The sequence below is a fragment of the Lampetra planeri genome, chromosome 12 (assembly GCF_965212315.1).
Source record: "Lampetra planeri chromosome 12, kcLamPlan1.2.h2, whole genome shotgun sequence".
Taxonomy (NCBI): Eukaryota; Metazoa; Chordata; class Hyperoartia; order Petromyzontiformes; family Petromyzontidae; genus Lampetra; species Lampetra planeri.
Window position 1 is genome coordinate 4,486,565 of NC_136118.1, and position 21,859 is coordinate 4,508,423.

Below are 21,859 nucleotides of genomic sequence, written 5' to 3' on the forward strand. Positions count from 1 at the left end.
ATTTCAGACCTTAACAAACAGATGGCTCAAACTTACAAAACATTGAGTCGAACAAGTTCTGTAGCTTTACAAAATGAATATGCTACAACTTCTGTAAAAATGAATAAATAAAATATTAAAAAATAAAATGTGTGCTTCCTGTTTTACAGAGGTAGCTATGCAAAATAATTTGCCCCCACTGTCATGTAACACACTGGGGAACTGCTTTGCGCGGTCTTTTGCGCTTATGTTTGTTGGCAAATGAGAGATTTGCGGGCTTCATCATAGTTTCATTGGCATCGCGGGTTTGCAGCTTTTCAATGATGTCGCGTAATGAGTGACGTCACTTCATAACGTTCCCATGGCAACAGGGGAAATGGCTGCGCTTGTGTGAAGTAAACGCAACATTTTTCAACTTTCTGCTAAGATATATGTGACTTTTTGCAACGAAAATGCGGGGATTATGAAATCATGCAAGCCCGCATATTTTGCGCGCGGAAATCTGCAATTTATGCGGCGAAAGTGCGGCGTATTTGAAAAAACGCGGCCCCCGCATAAATATGCGGACTTTGGCTGATTTTGCGTGAAATCTTGCGATCGTATAATCGCGTTTTTCTGGAGGGACTGGTTGTAGCGAAAACGTGTTGTGTGAACACGTGGTAAAGGAGGACTTCCTTTGTTATTCATAATCTGACATCAAGGCCCTTTATATGGGTTTTGGTTGATAGTGTTGTGTTTTAGGACTGTATTGCAAATGTTCTGTCGATGCTGCACTCATGCAATATTTCATTGTTTCAGATTACGTAAATTAATTGTGGATATATACTGTACAGTACACTATTGTAGTAAAAAAACACTGCAATAACATTGTCACGTAGCGACTACATTACAATCAGCCTTGAGAAATGTGATCCACCGGAGGTGTTTACCCTTTTGTCGTATGCTGAGCCTGTGTGGAATGTGGGTCATACAATTCTCACGTGTTCGTGCATATCTAATCTCATGCAAATCAATAAAAACATTATCATTAACATTAGCGAATGTGATCCGAGTCGTTTAAGGTCAAATGCTGCATCTTTTCACAACCCCATGGAATTTTGCCACCGAAAATAATGAAATGCTTGTCTTTTTATTTGCAGACTTTCAAACCACTTGTGGATAAGGTTGGGCTGAAAGGCGTGATCCCGTTGGAGTTTTTCAGCGATCACACCCGAGCCTTCATTGAAAACGAGGAGTCAATCAGGCCATTTTCGGTAAATATATCTTGTCAAATGTGTTTTTAAAATGTCAAATTTTTGCCTTTTTATTTCATTGCTGTAGAATGCAACGACGAAACTTTGTGCTCAGCCTTTTTAGTTGACTGCTAGATTACAAGGATTATTCAGCCAAGTGATAGAAATTTTGACATGTGGAATGGCTTTGTTGGTTATGCCCGTGTCACTGTCACAATCTAAACCTGAGGTTGTTTTTCTTGACGTATCATTCTACAGTAATTACGTTTTAAACGTTATTTCATTCATCAAGTACGTCGCCAAAATGTTACTAACTTGCACAATGATAAAATATATACGGTATATTAAAGCGTCATACAATGTCAGAATGCGTTTTTTGTTTGAAAATGCGAGCGAGCTATGTTGGATTCTTGAAAAGCCTTGTCTCTATGGAACTGACATATTACTACACTGTATTTAAAGGCTTTTTGGCTGTGAATAGGGTGTTTTTTTTGTGACAAGCTAAATATGAGCTGTGACATTTACTTGCCACAACTGCATGATTGCTGCCAGGCCATCTCACACTGGCAATGCTTGGGAAATGCATTCCTGTCCAATTATTACTTACCAAGAATAAAGCTAAAATTCAAATATTTCATATCTCCATGGTGAATGTGGGGATGTGATGGAATACTACAGTTATATTACAATGGTTTTTACTTTACAAGTCCAATAATGTTGAATATCTTCTCCTGTGGTGCAGTACTCTGTTGCACCGTGGTAAAGTACAAGATATTCTTGGTTTTTTTCAGTCAAGTCACGTAGATATAATTTTTTAATACAAATAAAGTGAATACAAATAATAAAAATGTAATAATAATAATAAAACACGAATGTAGACTGTAGCCTGGTTATTAAGTTTGATGAGTGTACTGGCAGTCTATAATGTAGACTGTAGCCTGGTTCTTAACCTTGCTGAGTGTACTGGCAGTCTATGCTGTAGACTGTAGCCTGGTTATTAAGTTTGATGAGTGTACTGGCAGTCTATAATGTAGACTGTAGCCTGGTTCTTAACCTCGCTGAGTGTACTGGCAGTCTATAATGTATACTGTAGCCTGGTTTTTAAGCTGGTGAGCGTATAGGCAGTGTATGATGTAGACTGTAGCAATGGTTGTTAAACTGAGTGGCCGTACTGGCAGTCTATAATGTAGACTGTAGCCTGATTCTAACCTGAATAAAATAACATTAAAATAATACAATTGAAATGAAAACAAAAACCACGACGTTTCGATCGCAACACACGCGGTCGTCATCAGGAAAAAGGGGGGGTTAGCCTCTAAAGGCAAACTGTTTTTAAAGGTTTAGAGATGGGCGTAGCCCAAGTGTGTCAGCAGCATGGGCGGGGCAGCTCATGTTAATAATTTATATTTTTCTATCTACGTGACTTTCCCGAAATAAACTGAATATAAATTCCTGCAGTAAAAAGTACAAGATCACAACAGCTTTTACAAAAATCCATAATTTGACGATGTCACCAGAAATCATCTAATATTAATTTGCAGCACATTGTGAACCTCTTCTTGATGAAATATATTGTACTCTTTCTCTATATTATCATTGATGTGTAATAATCACACAGATCTGCAAAACTGTATTGAATGTTTAAAGCTGGGATATCAATTATTTAAGTAATTCATCATGCTACCCGATTATTGGTTCAATTGTTCAACTAATTAAATTACATATCAATAGTTGTGGGGGGGTATCATCTGATTGGTGGGGCTTGGAAACGGCATTAACATCGTTATCTACATGACTTTACCGAAAGACCCAAAAAATATCTTTAGCTACATCACGCTGGGCTTGTATGGGGTTTCCTGCCTTCAGATAGTAAGGGTGTAAGGGTGGCCGCCATGTTTAAAGGGGCCTGATTAATCGACAAAAAGACAAGTAGTAGATTACAATTTTAGTCTAAATTAACTCATGGCTAAATCACATCGCTTTGGCATTTTTCATGCCGTTCGGTTTGGAACCCAATGAACAATGCATGTGCATTTAATAGGCTGAATTTTATGACGCTTTTGAGCTTTTCCATGAATGTGCGCACGTGTATATAATGGTGCACGTACACTCTAAAGTTATTACATTGTGCAACACATCCAGACATGCGACTTTGTTGGAATGTTTTTCTGATGGAGTCATAATTTCTTGTGTTTAATCAGCCATGCATAGCACGAGTCCTATTTTAAACAAAGTGTTTAGAGTGTAGCTGATAACAAAGATTTGCTGCCTGACAGGTCATGTTTATCATAGGATGCTGGTACAAGGACGAATTTAGTGTCAGGCCTCATTCGAGTCATTTGAGAATGCTAAATATACTAGGAGTGTAAATGTTTCTTCTTGGTGTTGATTTATTTACAAGTACTTGTGGGACGTTGACAATATCTTCTTGGGTGTTTGTGAAACGTTTGATTCCAGTTCAAGTATGTTTTTTGCTTTCAATTATAGTTTGGTAATTCGATACAAAAGATCACTATTGTGCGTGCACCGAACATTGTTTAAAAATTTATCCAAGGTAAAGCTACTTAAATTGCATGGTCTCGTTGTTTGAAATGTATACTATGAATGACTACTGTAATTTATCACTGTAATGTACAGTTTTTATTTTTTTATTTAGCGTTTTCATTATTGGACAGTATCTACCGTATGAAATATTTAATGCTGGCTGCAGAAAGGATGTCAAAAAGCACTTAATGGTTTAGCGAGTGGTGAAAATTCTCTGCCGTCTCTTTTTTTTAAAGGCCAGTGCTGATGTGAACATCCTGTGAGACATGTGGATGGGTCGTATTTCAGTGAAACTTTGAACCAGAGTAGGCTGGATGTAGGCCAGATTCCACCCAGAGCTCTGCCATAACAACTGGTATTTAGTATGTCCATGGGGGGAGGCCAGCAAAGCAAATGGACTAGCTAAGGGGCTTGGCACGTCATGTAGTGTGACTATAGTTTGTACGGGTGCTGGGACACTGGCGTTGTACTCGAAACGAAGGGCAGATTTCCAAAAACCTATAAATGATTAAGCTGTGAACAAAAACATAAATACACTGCAGTAATATGATAAATTATTTTCATTTATCCATCAAATACAATGATGTCAAAGTGTCATCTAAGAACACGACTGCAGTGTTTTTTTTACACTTATATTTGAAAGGTTAATATAGTGTAGTGCTACAGAATATGTAAAACGAATACCAAGTTATACATGAATGTCCTTATGTCACTTTGTCAGACAGCCCAGAAAGCATCCAATGCATGTATCTGCATTGTAATATTTACACAATTTTGGTTATGTGCTTACAGATTGTATCTTATTTAAAGTAGAGCACTTGAAGATTGTAACCTTTTTAAATTACAAGATTAAACTTTCTCTAACTGAGCTGCAACAACTTAAAAAAACTGTTTATGAATACAAAAAGTATCGTCAAGCTGAAACAAATGTGCTATATTTGTTTCATTGTAGCTCGACAAACTTTGCTGTCGGAATGTTGTACGTGAAGAATGTTATTGTACTGGGTGACGTTTTGGGCAATGACCCTTCATTGCACATAAAACCGCATTGGCGCTGCTTTTACTAGCCTTTTGCCCGTCCAAGGATGGGTGTATTGCAGTGAATCTGAAACTTGCAAGCGAAAAGCAGACCGCGACGTGATATTCATTGCATCAATTTGTGTGGAATTTGTAAGGCCGTGGTGACACAGACTTATTTAATTTAAAGGTTATAATCCCTTGTTCATCATGACATCCTTTTTACTTCTATGTCTCAATAGCGTTATGGAGATCGCGTGACGTGAGGGGAGGAGGCGCCTCGCCCCCCCATGTGGAGTGACGTCACGCGCTAATTATTATTAATGGGGGGAGGTGTCTATTTGGAAGACGTCACCTGCTCATGATTATTAATGAGGGGGGGGGGTTCTCCATGCGGAGTGACGTCACCCACTCATGATTATTAATGGGGGGGGGTCCATGTGGAGGACATAACCTGTTCATGATTATTGAGGGGGGCTGGTCGACGTGGAGTGATGTCACGTGCGGGACACACAGATATTCTTGGCTCATTGTAGTAAATGTGCTATGAAGGAGGGGGGTTCATTACCTGAAATGTCACCTAACATTTGGTAGTATTATTGACGAATGTGAGTGTTTTTGATTGTTAATCGTGCCTGTGCACCACTGCGCCAATGCAGAATCAACAAATAATGTATTTAAATATACTGGAGTTAGTTTAACTTGTTGGGCAGGGCATGCTTGTATCTAGGCATTGCATGTATTGCAAAGTCGATCTGACCCACATGTGGAAGCTGGAACAAATTTAATGCCAGATAACAATGCCTTGGCAGTTATCTAAGAAAATAAGTGTAGCCATGGCCCACGCAAGACAATTTGCATACATTACCACATAACGACAATTGGATGGCCTGCCATTTTCATATTTATAGTTTGTTTAGCTGTGTTTAAAATACCTCGTTTTTGTTTAAACCTTGTAAAGTACTTTATGAAAACGGAAGGCAAAAATAAAAAAAACTGATTGAAATTGTCACCACTACAGTAAGCGATTTGGTGTATTGCGTTCATTCTGTACACCTCTGCGATTATGATGAACTACAGTTCCAATGTATGATGTGATGGAGTGACTTTGAAAAGGAAATCAACTGCTTTGCCACAATCTATTGTTGACATTTGTGAGTGTCATCAGTAAATGCTACACATGTTTGCAGATTGAAAATACTGCCAGTCTGTTAGTATACTGCGGTTAATGATACATTGCACAGGAATTTGACTGGTTTTATGAGGATTATCCAAAGTGGTCACACTGACTCATATTATCTTGAATTGATGCCATTGGAACAACTACAATTTCTCATCATATTATTGAATCGTCACTTTATTAAGAGGCACATGTTAAATACACACAGGTTTCATTACTCTCAGAAAATGGAGCACTGTGTCATTCTGTTTGTACGATCGACAGTACGACAGCGTACAGCACATATTCTCTCTTCATTGTCATCAATGACAGATGGGATGTTTTTAATGAGGCCTTGGCAGCTGTAATTCTTATTTACTGTATCTGGGGATGTTCATACGTTTTAAAGTCCTTAAGCATTTTTTTTCTGCGGCATAAGATGACCATCCTAAGAGTCCTCTGAATGGTGTTGTCGTTTGTAAGATGCACGCTTTATCCCTTAATACTTTATCGCTGCAGTACTCGCTTGTATTTTGAAAATACATTCACATTTGTGTTAGCACTGCGGTTGTGGGTTTCTGTAATAACAAGTGGTGGTCTTGTGAGATTATTTGCAAAGCCAAACAGGATGGGTAGCAGCAGCAGCAACAGAGACGTGTGTTCCTGTTTGTGTTGTTGCCAAATATGACAGCTGTTCGGGAAAGTGGTGTCGGGGAAATACCATGTCTATTTAAAGCCCCCCATCATCTTCCACACAAGAGTTCCATCGTGTGCCGTGTTGCATGTGTGTTATCGTACTTTGATTTTCTTTCTCGGTTATGCAGCCACATTTATGTGACGAGTTGTGGCGATGGGAGAGCCAAAAACTACTGCTTTTTTTCAAATGTTTCATGACGTCGTTTTCGTTTCATTAAACATTAAAGGCGATTTAAAGCATAGGCAAGGACACATTCACGCTGCCCCCCCCCCCCCCGATAGTGTTATTGTATGTACTATAGTCATATAGTTACACACGTTAACCGCGTTACAAAAAAAACAACGTTAAATCCCCTCTCGTTGCCCGGCACGGGGTAGAGAGGTCCGTGTGACTCGTGGTCACGAGACCGCTGGCGACTTCACAAACAGTCGGGGACATTGTTACCGCTGCTGTTCACAGCTGCAAACCCACACACAACGGCTTGCGTTTGTTGTGTGTCGTCGTCGTCCCCCGTGTTGGAAGTTGGAGAACATTCTGTGCTGTTTGCTCCTCTTTGCACCACGAATACACGCACTTGAACCCTTGTTTGCATGTGTACATGTACAGCAGCGCCTTTGTCGTTTTACTACTGCTGGATAACGGCTTCCGTTTCGAGGTGGGGGGTTAATCGACGTGCAACTTTGATTACGGTGGTCAGTGAGGGTTGGTGAAGGTGGGGGGGGCATAGGAGGACATAGCATAATAGAATAACAGAATAACATCCGTTCTCCCATACGTTTTGTTCATATGCTTCTGGAATAAGAATGTGTTCTGGCAGTTCGGAACTTTTTGATCTTTATTATTCGATGGCCAAACGAGACAGTAAATGTAAGTGTGCGATAAATAAACTGCATAAATAAATATCTTTAAGATTAAAATAATATTTTATTGGATGTGTTTAATATGTGTTCTATATTTTGTATTTACATTGTTTGGCCTTCATCCAGCGGTGGATTGATGATGAAAGGGTCTAAATAATGTTTAAGGTGCATGTCTTAAAGTGTGTTTTACATCCTTTTTAATGACTACTGTACTGTTGGCTAATGCCCTTGTGCATCTGCAGTCTTGCCAATGAACAGTTAAACACTCAACAATACAGATTAATACAGTCCTGGCGTTGAGTGTCTCACAATTGGAATTCAAATCGCAAATGGTTGGTGGTGGATTCGGCTCATCATCCCTCTGAGGCTGACACAATAAGTAACACTTTGTAAGTCAAACAGTGGTTGTCATTCGTATAGACTCGCCCCCCGCCATAGGAATGTGGAATTTTCACAACTGGCTCAGAGCAGTATTAACTGCATCCAATGCAGAATCCGAATCTGTATTTAGGCTGGAGGATCCGATGAGATATTAATCTATTTTTCACAGATGTCCTGCTCTCAAATGGGAAAATCGCTCTTACGATGTCCTGTGAGTTCAGATGGAAACGCGTTTGCAAACATCCAATGTCCCGGAAGGTTCGTGCCAATATGACCTGCTCGTCTCGCCATGTGTTTGTACTGTAGATGTGTGTAATTCTGTGAGCTGTAGAGTCTACATAGAGCTCACAGTGTTCACTCACTATTGGCTATGGTTAGAGATATGGGCCGTTTCTCTTGGCACCATCATTGTCTGTGAATTCAGCCATTCGTTATGCCCTTTGTTTTGCATCCCTTTTTTCTCGTTTTGCAATCTGTAATGCTATGACAGCCAATTTCCTCATGTCTGTCTCTTGTTAGTCAAACCGCCATAGGTGGCCCTGCAATGAAAAGTAACGTCACGGCTTTAGAGAAAGGTCTGCAAACACCCCCACCACGCTTCAACCCCACCTAACTCCCGCAAGCAGTAATCTAATTCCTTTCTTTGGCTCTCTACAGATTCTTAGTGATTAATGCACTCATTCTCCCTGTCTAGCCTGTCACGTGTAAAGAAATGACAGCCTGGGTGTAATTCTTTCCACGTCTCTGACCTTCACGGTCAAATGCCTGCAGATCCCTCCAGGCTGCCCTCCTTTTATTGCAGACCTGAAATATGGATGATGGAGTGGCTGGGTCACAGGGGTTCGAGGACTAGGGAGGGAGAACTGGCCGGTGTGTTGTCATCAGAAGACCTCGGGCCCATCACTCACATACAGTGGCTGAGCAAAACAAACCCACCCAACATAACTGGGGGATAATGCATTAAAGTACAGTGCACTTATTTGCATGAACATAGCCAGAGGTGTGTGCAAGTCATCACCCTGGATTTTGCAGCTGAATGGCATGTAAGGTATTCGAGACATGTTGTACAATAACGTACTGAACGGCATTGTGTAGTTATTAAGAAGGTTTGAATCGAGATATTCGAAATCTGACAACGTTATTTTGTAAATGTACATCTGCAACACCAAAGATGTTATAATACACGATGAGTCATACAGCAACACTCAAATAGGGGTTGGGTATCCCTGTTTGTTTTCCGTATGCAACACAGGGTTATATAATGGATAGATATTTGCATTTATATAGTGCTTAAATTCTCACTACGTTACTGCATACATATAGAGCAGTCCATTTACTTTGGTGCTTCAAACTGCATTAGAGAATAGAGTGAAATGGCTATTATCTGAAACTCCTAACTTTCCGTGGAGTCTGGCTGATCTGTGAATCTCTACATTATCCGCAAATTGACCTTTCAGTTATCCATGATTTCACGGAAAAGATGATGATGATGATGGCGATGGCCGGAATATAATGATCGGTCGTCATCGCTGCCGACGTCACTTTTCACTGCTGCCGCGGCCACAACCATCTCGGCGACTGATCATAGATGACAAAGCTAAACATTTTTTATATTAGTTGTCAAGCATTTCCATCACCAGTTCCACATTATACTGCGGAGACTGCCAGCCTGGACGTGGTATTGCACCAAAGGAGGTCAGCAACCACACGGGAGATGAACTTTGTACTCTGCCCACGTCGTGGGATGGATTAGTAAAAATACCTCCGAGGACAAGTATGACTTTGCAAAGCAAATGTTAATTCATTACAAGTGTTATATGATGCATCATCACTATGTTTCAATAACGTTGGTTCTCAAAACCGTGGATGGTTAAGATGATGATGCGGGATTAATATTTGATAACATCGGTGGTGATGCCATCTTTACTTCCACCACGGATAGCAATTGCGGTCAAATGTGCTGTTTTTGCAGATTGTACGATATAAACAGTGGCCTCCCACGTTGGGGCATAAGGGGAATGTTAGGGTACTGTGTCTATTACTGTACTGTGTACACCGTGATACTGTGCGGAATATTTGGTTCTGTACACGAATACTGTATAGTAAGTCAAAAAATCATTGTCCCTTTGTGCCTGGTCTCAAACATGGAATGGGCATTACTCACCCCTCGGCCAGCAGCATCGGTAGAAATTCCACAGCAAAAGCAGCATTGGCACACTTAATTTTAAAATATCGTCCTGTGTGCGATACCGTGCAGTGTTGCAGTTGTATGTTCACCTCTATTTTTTCCATGTTTCGTTATACACGCTGCAAAACAAAGCACTCTTTAGTTGTCGAGATGGAAATGGACCGAACCTGTACTGCAATTGGCTTTGTAGGATAAGTGCTTCCAGGAAGGCTTCTCTTAAAATAAATCTCCAGAGCACGAGGTATAAAATTATAGCCAGCATGGCAAGCAGAACAAATGAAATATTTTCCCGTATGTTTCAACTTCTCGGAAGGCAGATACCTAGAAATATAATGACGCAGGCCGTGTGTGTTTTTTTTTGTTGGAAAGGCAATGTGTGTGCCATTTTTGAAAATTGGTTGTTCGTGATCAAAAGAGATGGGCTCCCATACACATTCCCAGGAGAAACACATCTCTTAATTAAGTGTCGGCTCACTGCCTTGATAACAAATCGTATCAGATTTAACGTCTTAATAGACACTGCAATGTCTCGCAATATGGCATCTCGTAGCATGGTAAGCACGACTGCCCTCGTGTAGTCGTGTGTAGTTGTCTCACAACACAATTTACCGTGTGTTTGCCCACTGTATTACTGTTGGTAGCGTGGTTTGTATGCTGTACAGTGCATAGTTTCAAATGTATTTTGTTCTAACCTAATGAAAACTCAAGAGACCCAGGATTGTTCCATTGTACAAGAGTGATCTGGGTCATCAATATTAGAACAGCAAAATAAGTAAAAAAAATACCGTAATAAATAATTTGTACTTGGGGACCTTTTAAGAATGTCTCAATGTGCCATGCATGACAAATGAGAAAGATATATTAAATGAAGTGTTGAAAAGCTAATTATAATAAAACTTTCTTTAAAAATGTTTTTAGTCAAAAAAAAATAAATTACAGCACTGAAGCAAAAATAAATTGGAATAAAGAATCACCTTATTCATATACTATTATTGGTTCTTTCGGTCAAGTCACGTAGATAGAAAATAAAAGATTAAAAAATGGAATAAATAGAAAATATGAAAAGCAATAAACCCACGACGTTTCGATCGCAACACAAGCGGTCTTCATCAGGTGGAGAGAAAAGAGGTTTTAAGTCAAAATGTATTCATATACTGTTAAGTACATGCACATTATACAGCCCTTGGCCATTCCACTGCTGGATGAGGGTCCCCCAGACGTTGCGAATCGTGTGTATTGTCTGACCATGCGTTACAACACTGGTTTAGTGCCAGTAGGGAAAGCTTAGATGTCGGAGGAAATAAAGTACAGTACAGCTTTTTGGCAACCTATTTGTGCATGGTTGTCACCCATTTAATAATTAACAAGGCACCACCTTGCTTCCAAGATCTGACAATCGGGACATTCTGGAATATTTGGTCACAGGTTACTGTTAGGTAGGCATTAACCTTGTCGACCAGATTTCCACGAATGAAACTACTGTATTCTGATACATTTTACCTTATTGATGGATTTTTCAACACGTTACACATTTGTTTTTTAATCCTACCTGTTTACTAGTAGTAGTACCTCTGAGACTTGCTGTATTTTGGGGGTGCCAAATATTTTTTGGTTGACTCTGGGCCACCATTCATGTCGTGTACTTTTGCCTCGCCGTTAACACGCAGGGTTTGTGACTACAGTACTTAGCTTAAGTTCCATTCAATTTCTTACAAAACACATGTTGGTTTTATGGTGAACTCTAAAGACCCTGTAACCCACCCAACCCCCGCTGCTCCGTTGCCACATTGATTGCATGTTTCCGTCTAGCCCTGCCAGCAGTGTGCATCGTCACCACACTTCTTAAAGCCCACATTCACGTGTTTTTTTCCTCTCTTTTAAAATATATCTAGTCATTGAAATAATTGCATTTTCATTTACACTGTGGAAGTATGCTTATATATTTTCACCTCGTCTTTTTGGTTCATTTTTATTGTAACAAAAGAAATAAGGAACGCTCTTAAATCAAATAAACGGAACCCGGTAGGTTTTCACAACCAATGTTATGATTCATAAATGGTGGGTAAGGCCACATAACGATTTTGGCCTAACCTACACACAAAACAAGTTATGAACCCTATGATAAAGTTGTACAATACTGTTATTTATATCCTTTGTGAATCTAGTGCTGTATAAATGCCTCCCCCACACCGCGTCAGTCACGGGAGTTCTTTGACCCATACTTCACCATGCGGGTCAGTGAGGCTTGGTGAAAGGGGAGGGACTATGACCTGTTAATATCACTTCGTACTGATGATGTTATCTGTGGCTAGAAATAAAATCGAATTGCCTGGTTCCAGAGTGCTTTGCACAATCAACTACACCTACGTTACCACCCCTAGATACATAATTAATTTACAACTCCCATATATCTAACTTGATTTGGCGCTTTCGTGACTGCAGGAATTACTCTTTGGTTCTTTCGGTAAAGTCACGTAGAAAGAGAAAATAATAAATTAAATAATAGCATACGATGATTCGATTGCAACACAATCAATCATAATCAGGTACAAATGAAAGAGAAAACAAAACCTAGTAAACTTAGAAATATAATGCAATACAATACAGATGGTCGGCTAACATCACAGTCAATACCCTACCTGGTTGATGATGTTCTTCCAAAGATTGCTAAATTTAAGAGAGAGATTAAACACAGAAGCGGAGACACATAGACAGACACGTACGCACGTATATCTGCACAGTGATAACTGATGGAGTGTCTTTGCTTAACGACAAACTTTACAGCTTGGGAATCTATGAACCTGTTATATTGGCAGTCTGTGGCCCTATTGAGTAAAGCCACATCGCTTAGTCATTTCTTTTTGTTTGCTTATCTTGTGTTTGCATACCTTACTGACTGCCTACGGCATCTCTGGAAAATGTTAGCCTTAGTCATCCAGTTGTGATTAACATTTGTTTATATTTCCCATTAAGCGTATTTTTTTTTAATGTATTGTTAGAAGCTCATTCCACAGGTCCATAGCCTTTGCTGTACTGTATTGTATTGTAAGTAAACAATCGCATTTCCTAAACTGATGTCAACAAAGGTCTGGATGTTATTGTACATGTGTACATTTTTGGAATAAACAGTGCATTATTGTGTTTGATAAGCAATCAATTGACCTTATATCTAAAATCATGCTCTAAGTTAGCTTCTTCATTGACCATTATCTTGTTTTATCTTGTTTGCTGCTGGACAAAAGCCTCTTGGGCAGTGGCCACCCTCTTGGGCAGTGTTTTCCCTTTTTGGCTACCAATCCGTGACCATCTCTTACACCAAGCAACCTTTTCTTCGAGCAGTATGTCCTGCTTAGGTCTACTTTCTTTGAGAGTCAATATTGTCGTAATATATCTGGTTTGTAGTAATAGCTTTTTACCCTTTCAACTGGTACAAAAACTGACACCTTTATACAAGGCATCACGTTTGCAATAACCACAACACAAGCAGTCAAAATGCAAACAAAAATAAACAACTCTAATAATGATAATGATATGCACTGTCCTTGAAGTTGATTGGTCCACACCCGAGACAGCTTTTCTTAGAGCCTAGTCTCCATTAGTGTTGGACCAGATGACGCCACAAGGCGTACAACTCAAAAACAGTGCACTATCAGAGTATTGAGAGCTCGGGGTAAGCATTTACACTGAGACATCTCCTTTACCAGTGGCAAAATATAGTAATAGGTTTTTACCCTTTCAACTGGTACAAAAACTGACAACTTTATACAAGGCATCATGTTTGCAATAACCACAACACAAGCAATCAAAATGCACACCTTGTGCTGTTAATTTTAACAAGATGAGTTTTGTGTAAATATTTATTTGATCCAAAAGGTGATTTTAAGTTAGAAGGATTTTGTATCTATGAAAAGCGTGCGCGTGTAAAATTTAAATTTAGCCAACTATTCATGAAGTAACCGACGAATGCTCTCTTTATTCCCCCAAGAGTACATATTTAGAACGATGTTTAACGTGCTGTGGTGATGTGGGGATGAGATCAATCCCTTTGATTTTCCAAACCTATGCAGTTGGACATTTTCACGTGGGCTTTGTGATGGGATCATATTTGAGTGTACATCCAGTACTGCAGAGAATTAGAAAATTGATTAAAAAAAGAATGTTATGTAATTCATATAATTCGAGTTTAACACGTAGGCTTTCGCGACCAATATTATTCATAATCAACGCGATCTAACCCAAAAACGTTGATTATGAATTCATATAATTGTCATACTATAACTCTATGAATGGATAATATGGTACAATATCTATGGGGTATTTTTGCCAGTAACCAAAATTATGAAACAGGTGTTAAGATGTTCAAACACCAAATATAAACCTTTCGCAAGGCATCAATTCTCCATTAACCATGCAGACTTGTGGCAAAACATGCAAACAAACATGCCCTGATAATAGATGCATTGTCTTTGAAACTGATTGTCCTACACCAGAAATAGCCTGGTATATTCCATGCATTTTTTAATTGTATTCACTGTATATTAACAATGTGAATTTCAGCACTGAGTCGATTATACATTCTTTCATCAATTATGTACATTTCATTATTTGGTTTGAAAATAATATTGTGTGTAATGCAATATCCTCTTGTGTTTGTTGTACTACTGATGATGGAATTGGTGAGTAACTTTGTATATTCTTATATTGTTCCCGACAGCAGAAAGAGGGTGATAGCCCTCCCTCTCTACTAGAGGGGCATCCTGAACTCCTCGACGAAGTGAAGGACTGGATCAAGGAGCAGAAGGTCCAGGAGATATTTATGCATGGTACAGTTCTCCAGCATCACGGTGAATCTAAACACTGTGTGATTGCAGAGCATTTAATGCAACATATAAAATGTGCTAACGTCCTCGCCCAATCCTGTTTGTTGCTGACGTGACAGGAAGGCAGGGCTGACTCAACTTGCTGTGTTTTCCTTTGCTTGACACCCATTAACAAAACATTTCCTGCCAGATTTCTCAGCATTGGGAGGGAGAAGCAGTTTTCCCTTGTGTTCATGTTCCAGTTTTATTTTAGTTTTATTGTTCACTGGCAAGTCTCATCAGAATATAATTAAATTGGGCCTAAGCGTCAGAGTAATTTTGTAAAGTTTGTTCATTATATAAAAAAAATGTTTAACTGTGTTGGCAGTAGTACACGAGCACAAATAACAAAAACTCAACACATTCGTCAATAACGCTGCCTTAAAAATAGAAAAGGAGGCCTAAAAGTTATTTTTCAAGACCAGATCTATGTGCTATGAAGGACTGTGGGCCAAAACATCGCCTATTGTACGAAGTTTCTTTTCTTTTTATGGCAGTATTATTGACAAATGTGAGTGAAATGTTGTTTGTGCATCATTTATAATTCCACTGTTATTGGTGACCTCGTGCGTTTTCAGTTTGATAACTTCCGCGAAGCATTATTAAATTAGTTTTCTTGTGCCATGAATCAATATTTCTAGAATTGTTGCTCAATCTCATCATGGAATCTTGTATAATGGGATTCTCATGCAATGTACTTTTTCTACCAGGTCCTTATTCGCTTAACGGCTACAGGGTTCGTGTATATCGTCAAGACTCGGCCACCCAGTGGTTTACCGCCATCATTACTCACCACGACCTCTTTAGCCGCACTATGATCGTCATGACTGACCAGGTGGGAACCCTTTTTCATACCTTGTGTCTTTTATTGCCAAAAACAGTTTAATTTTTTGCACCAGCTACAATATTTAGTTGTGGCTGTATTTATGAAATGTCAAATTTTTTTAAACTGCAAATATCTTTAGAACCATCGTTTACTTTCATAAAAAATGTCATGATGTGGTAATATTATGAAGGTAAAAAAAATGCTTCCTGTTATTGAACACCAAATTTTCCCAAATTTACCTTGGGAATTGCTGCAGTTTCTTTGTTTTGGCATCATCTGTACTGCTGGTTGGATTCCAGGTGCTGGAGCCTCAGAACGTGGACCCTGCATTGGTCCAGATGACCTTTCTGGATGACGTAGTGCACTCGTTGCTTAAGGGGGAGAATGTGGGCATCACTTCACGCCGTCGCTCATGTGCCAGCCAGAGCAACAGTGGCAGCGGCAGCACCAGCGGCAATGGAAGCAACGGGGGCACGGTTACAAATGTGCACGTGAGTCTTGTTGCACTCCACAGCTGTACAAAGGTGTGCCGACAAACTTCAGTATAGATGAGCAGACAATGTATTTTTCAATCTTTTTCTGATTTCGACATATAGTGTCCAGAGTTTGCGTATACTGAATAAATACTGTTGAAATCATTTACTCCCAGAAGGTTGTGTGTTTGATGGGTTGTGTTAAGATCGGTTTTTTTATCAGGAGAGACAGATATATGAAGGAGACATTGTCTGCTTATCTATTTAGCTATTTTTTTTCTCCACAATGCTCAGCCTTGTCTAAACCACCAGCTCAGCAGAGCAAAATGTTTAGCTGTATTATTGTTTGTACACATTTTCTGGTTGTGAAGGATGTTCTCATCATTTACAGCAAGTGTTGGAATTTAACTCCACAGAAAGTTAGCCTTGGCACCTTAAGTCCGTTTATTCATTTTGTGCCATGCCATTCATTATTTTGGATTGTTAGATTGTTCAATTATGATGGTATATTTTTTTAAACTTCTTGAATGTAATATTATTGAGATTGTGATATGTTCAATTAATGATAATTTACTTCACATCAATTTCTAACTGAAATTAGTTGTTTGATTATAAATAGTTGACAAAGGCATGTCATGTAAGACTAAGAAAGGGCCACATGTATTTAAAAATGGACAATAACATGAAACAATTCCTGCCCACCTGCTTGAAATGTTGTTGGAACAGAGTTGAAACCTCATTTTACCCTGAGGCTGGGCACACACACACACATTGACTGCATGCCTTAACAACAGGGTTGGGTGGCTTTGTGGGATCAGAAAGCTTCTGAGAACATGGCTTGCCCTTATGCGGTTTGAGGTTGGAATTTTTGGTAGCCCGATGCGAAGGTCGGATAAGGACGTTTCCAATACTTTTTCACTTTACGGTTAATTTGTTCTAAATTTTTCAGACAAGTTGTCTCATTTGGTGCTGCCATTTTCCACATCCTGCAATGCATTTCAAAATCCTAATTTTAATCTTGAAAACATGCAGGGGAGTGGCTTTTATGTAGAGTAAGAAAAACTGTGCTTTATGGGGCACTGATAATCGACATGGAAGTCGTGTGAATGCTGGAGGAGGCTTTGATGTGCCATCAATCGTCAGCACAGCTAATAATAAACTGCAAGAGAGTGAGATGCTGTGCTCTTATTACCCCTGAAGTCTGCTCCTTACCGGTCATTATGAAAAGGGTTATTGTTTTCAGGGGACACATGCTGGTTTGAACATTATTAGAATGTTCACAATGCATTGTGAAGACGGTCTTTATTTTATTCATTTAGCTTAAATGGAGCAGCTAAATGCATTCGGGTGGCTATGGGTGATCTGTGTTTTTAATGGGGGGGTATTCGTCCATAATCAGTCGTACTGCATTCACAGATATTAACCACCCAACCAAATACCTTGTCAAATATTGTATTCTAGAAAAGTTTTTTTTTATTTAAAAAGAGAATGCTCGAATAAAAAAAGTTACGTGGCTTGTTATTGTCGGTGTAGCACACTAATGATGGTGATATATTGCAAATAACTATACTGTATAACCAAGAAAACCAAGAGGAAGTTCAATATATATTAGGCTTAATCGAACATATCTCAGCGAATCCTATATAAACATACTGTATACTTTTTGCTGATTTAAAAATGTATTTCATTTAACAGTCATGAATAAATTAACGAATGGTATCAAACACAATCGTAATATATTTTGTAATATCACACAATATACTCCATTGTATTGTAATATGCATGGTTTGACGTTTAATGATACATTCTCAACGCTATTTTTGAATTTTTGTCCATTCTTATATAAATATTCTCTATTGCCAATCATTCCTCATCCTTGTTGGCGTTTGCATTGTGGTGTTGCAGAGTATATGCTGTTTGTTGTATCGTCTTGGTTCTTTCGGTAAAGTCATGTAGAATGGAAATAATAAAATAATAAAAATAAAACATAATAAAATAATTCTCACGACGTTTCGGCCACAACGCAAGCAGCCGTCCTCAGGTGGAGAACAGGTCTGTCGAGAATACAGAGTCTGAATGACCGAAAGAACCAAGAAGATGAATCCCTGCAGTCACGAAAGCTTTAAATCTGTTTGTTGTACCTTTTAGAAATTAACCTTCAGTCTTGCTGCAGACGCGGTCTCCTGAAAGCCACGTGTTTAATGCTTGCAGGGCCACTTCACACGCGGACAGAGTGGAGCCCCTGCTCCAGGTGCCAAGTCTTTGCAGCTGCGTGGCACGGCACGCAACGGGCGAAGGAAAGGCTCGGACAGCAGCACTCCAGATGAGGACCGCAAGGAAAGGGACCCCGAGAGAGGTGCTTTCTAGAACACTGAGAAATGGCATCCAGCCCAATTATTTTGCATTGGCAGTGGTGCACGAGCACAAATAATTATTTTTAAAACCACAATAAATTCGTCACAGAACACTGGAAGTAATTTTTCGGTGGTGTCAAACTCTCCGTTTAACTTCCCACCTCCATGGATTTGTGTGCAGTGTAACTCCTTTTATCCACGCTGATATGGGGATCACTATTATTGAAGGATCATATTAACCGTGCAGTATCCTTGTATCCGTGACAAGAAACACACAAACATGCGGGTAATAGAATCAGTGTTACTCATATCCATGAAAATGCATGGAAGATATGTTGATCGATTCCGTACTCCGAGGTCAAGGCTCATTTCCTGGGGTGATCGGGCTTTTGCTGTTGCATCTCCCTGGTTTTGGAATGCTTTGCTAATAAGACAGACTTATTAGACATTATTAGACATTTAAGCCTTTAACCCCTAGTTCTAGAAATGTATCCTGTTTCTGTTTATTTCCTGCTGTCCATAAATGGGTGCATTGGGATCCACGGATGAAATGCATCTTACAAATGTAAATTATTATTCATTATTATAATAGGCAGGTAGATTTTAGGAGTTTCACTTTAGGGGTATCAACTTCCATATAAAAACTAATATAGTGAAATAAAACAATGCAGGTCATTGTTACCAAAAAGTACAATACAGTTATTTAAATATAAATCACTTGTCATACGGTAATCGTGTACAACTTGAAATGGGAAGTACTGATGGAAAAAGTACTTACACTGTGGTTTTTTGACACTGACACCAAGTGTCGGTTTTTTCCATTTCAGAAAAGGGGAAGAGCAAGGCAAGACAGGAAACCAGCAGAAAAAGGAAGGCACATGATGGAACAGAGAAAGACAGTTCATCAGGCAAACGGTCAAAACCATTTGACAGCTCTGACTCTGAAGGTAGCGAGAGTGAGAAATCAATTGATAAGGTCTCAGTGGATGGCGATGCTTTTGAAACCTCCTTACGGGAGAGAGAGACGGGGAGCAGCAACACTGTGAGCAAAGAAAAAGAGGATGACCAAAGCAAGAGCTCAGAAAGAGAGAGACCAGATGCTACAAATTTTAGAGTGTACAGCTCAAAGACTGATAACACTGCCACTACCATGCAAGCGGGTGAATTTGATGTGAAATTCAGAACACATCAGAGAGTGGAGAGTGCAACGGGGAGTCTACACGAAGAGAAGTCTCTTCCAGTGAAAACTGCGGATGTTAAGGAGGGCAATCGGACTGATAACATTGCCTCCTCTTCAAGACACATCACCTCCAGGACTGGTGAAGTAGCAAGCCCAGCAACGTTGGACATCAGGCAGGCAAAGCGCCACAGTCAATCTCCAGTAATATCGGAGCTGAAACGCACTGAGAAGTGCAGAGATTATGCCAAGGACTATTCAACCATGAATAGAAATTCATCGATTTTGCCTGCTAAAGGACACATTGAGCAAGGCAACAGTGGTGTGCTGAAATCTGAACACACATCAAAAAGTATGTCGTCAGTACAAGCTCATAGTAAGAGATCTGGGGGATTCTCACAGGAAGATGTGCACCATTTAGGGAAAGGGATTGACTACTCGGCTGCAAGAATGGATTATCTGAACGTTGGAAAACCTCGTTCCTCACCGCAGCAGAACAGAGTCAGCCCCAAGACATCGAGGTCTGACTCGGAAACCTTGAAATCGAGCTTTCAGCCAGTTCCTCCCAGGTCGTTGCTGGCTGAGAATGTGAAGGGGATGCCCATTGTTGACAAGAAAGAGCAGTTTATGTCTGCATACAGCAGAGACTTAGATGCTGAAGCCAAACACCTGCCTTTCTACTCTCATCCCTTCGTTCCTAGTTCGTCTTCTTCTTCAGCTGTTCATCACGCCCTGGGACTGCCTACCCATGCCCATCTTCTCTCGTCGTCCCCCAGTCAGGCCGCGCGCGCGTTCTCTTCGTCTCACCTGGCACCTTCTCACCACCTGTATCCATCGGGAATGGCCTCGGCCGTTCATGCGGCCTCTTCTCCCATGCTTCCTCCGCACCTCAACTCCCAGCCCACCATGCTGCCTTCGGGACTGGACTACCGGACAAGCTCAGCCGCTCTGCTCTCTGCGGGGCTGGATTCTCGTTCCGCGGCCTCCACCGCCATGCTGGCTCCCAGCATGCACGCCAGCAGCCTGACCGCGCTGGCGCTGGCCCACCAGCAGCACCAGCATCACCAACAGCAACAACATCAACAGCATCAGCAGCATCAGCAACACCAGCAGCATCACCAGCAGCAGCAACAACAGCAACAGCACTTACTGCAGGCATCTGCACATCTGATGCCCTCAGCCACTGCTTACGTGAGCCAGATGGGGCTCTACCCTATCCTTTGGCATCAGCAGCCCAGCATGAGGCTACCCATGCATCCTGCAGCATCGTGCCATCCAAGCATGGCAGCGTGGTCACACCTCGAGTCAGCTGGCACTGTTGTAGAGAACACCTCAAAGAGGGTAATGCTGCCCATAATGAAAAGCGGGAATATTCAGCCTAGAGTTTTTTTTAAATATCCGTTTGAATACATTGGGTGTTAATTGTAATCCGTTTTATTAAATATTATAACTCGGTGTTTTAATGAAGTAAGGAATGTTCAGGAAAGAAAGTATAAATTATTAAACACATTGCCCATTAAATAAACTGATGTTCCAAATACATTTAATTAAGAAACAAATTGTGTGTTTTTTTCAAACCTTTTTTCCTTTAATTTTTTCACAAACTTATATTAACACAAAAAAAACAACACGAGAATAAATGTTTTTGTTGTTTGTTTACAAAAGAAATATGCAAAGATTTGAAAACAATGGCATTTATAAACACTTTGTTTTCATGTTCCCTTTGTTGACTACCAGAGCACGCACAGCCCTTGGCCATTGCACCATGCGACTACGCTGCCAGATCAGAAACCCACAGCTGGCGCAGACACGGGGAAACTGCACAAACCACTGCCGGTCAATGCCTCCCCTCGCTCCGGGATGTCTGACAACCACAGGATGTGAGTGGTCTGCAGTTTCACAAACTGTATACACGTGGAAGTTTTAAAGTAATTTCCTGCACATTTGTTTAACCTTCCACATTTTGAGAATGGAATGCATCTTAAGATAAAAAAAAACTTAATTGTGCATTACTGAAATGCTGTTTAAAATTGTTTTTTATTGTATACTGTCTAAATGACATTATACAGGCAGTGAAATGGGGTCATGTGTGAATACACGTGTGTATTATTAT

The 21,859-nt window shown here is 40.1% G+C and overlaps 1 protein-coding gene across 12 annotated transcripts in view; it reads left to right on the forward strand.

Moving 5' to 3' along the window:
- Positions 1-21,859, forward strand: part of LOC144721545 (putative JmjC domain-containing histone demethylation protein 2C) — a 131,323-nt gene that overhangs the window by 96,278 nt on the left and 13,186 nt on the right. For 4 of the 12 annotated variants that reach the window (XM_078599229.1, XM_078599232.1, XM_078599235.1 and 1 more), the window contains 7 exons: positions 1,119-1,232; positions 14,772-14,901; positions 15,627-15,751; positions 16,042-16,233; positions 18,427-18,571; positions 19,376-21,087; positions 21,484-21,626. In XM_078599229.1, coding sequence (XP_078455355.1) covers positions 1,119-1,232; positions 14,772-14,901; positions 15,627-15,751; positions 16,042-16,233; positions 18,427-18,571; positions 19,376-21,087; positions 21,484-21,626 — 2,561 coding nt within the window. The remainder of the gene's footprint in view (positions 1-1,118; positions 1,233-14,771; positions 14,902-15,626; positions 15,752-16,041; positions 16,234-18,426; positions 18,572-19,375; positions 21,088-21,483; positions 21,627-21,859) is intronic. The other 8 variants (XM_078599230.1, XM_078599238.1, XM_078599237.1 and 5 more) reach the window with 3 other exon arrangements.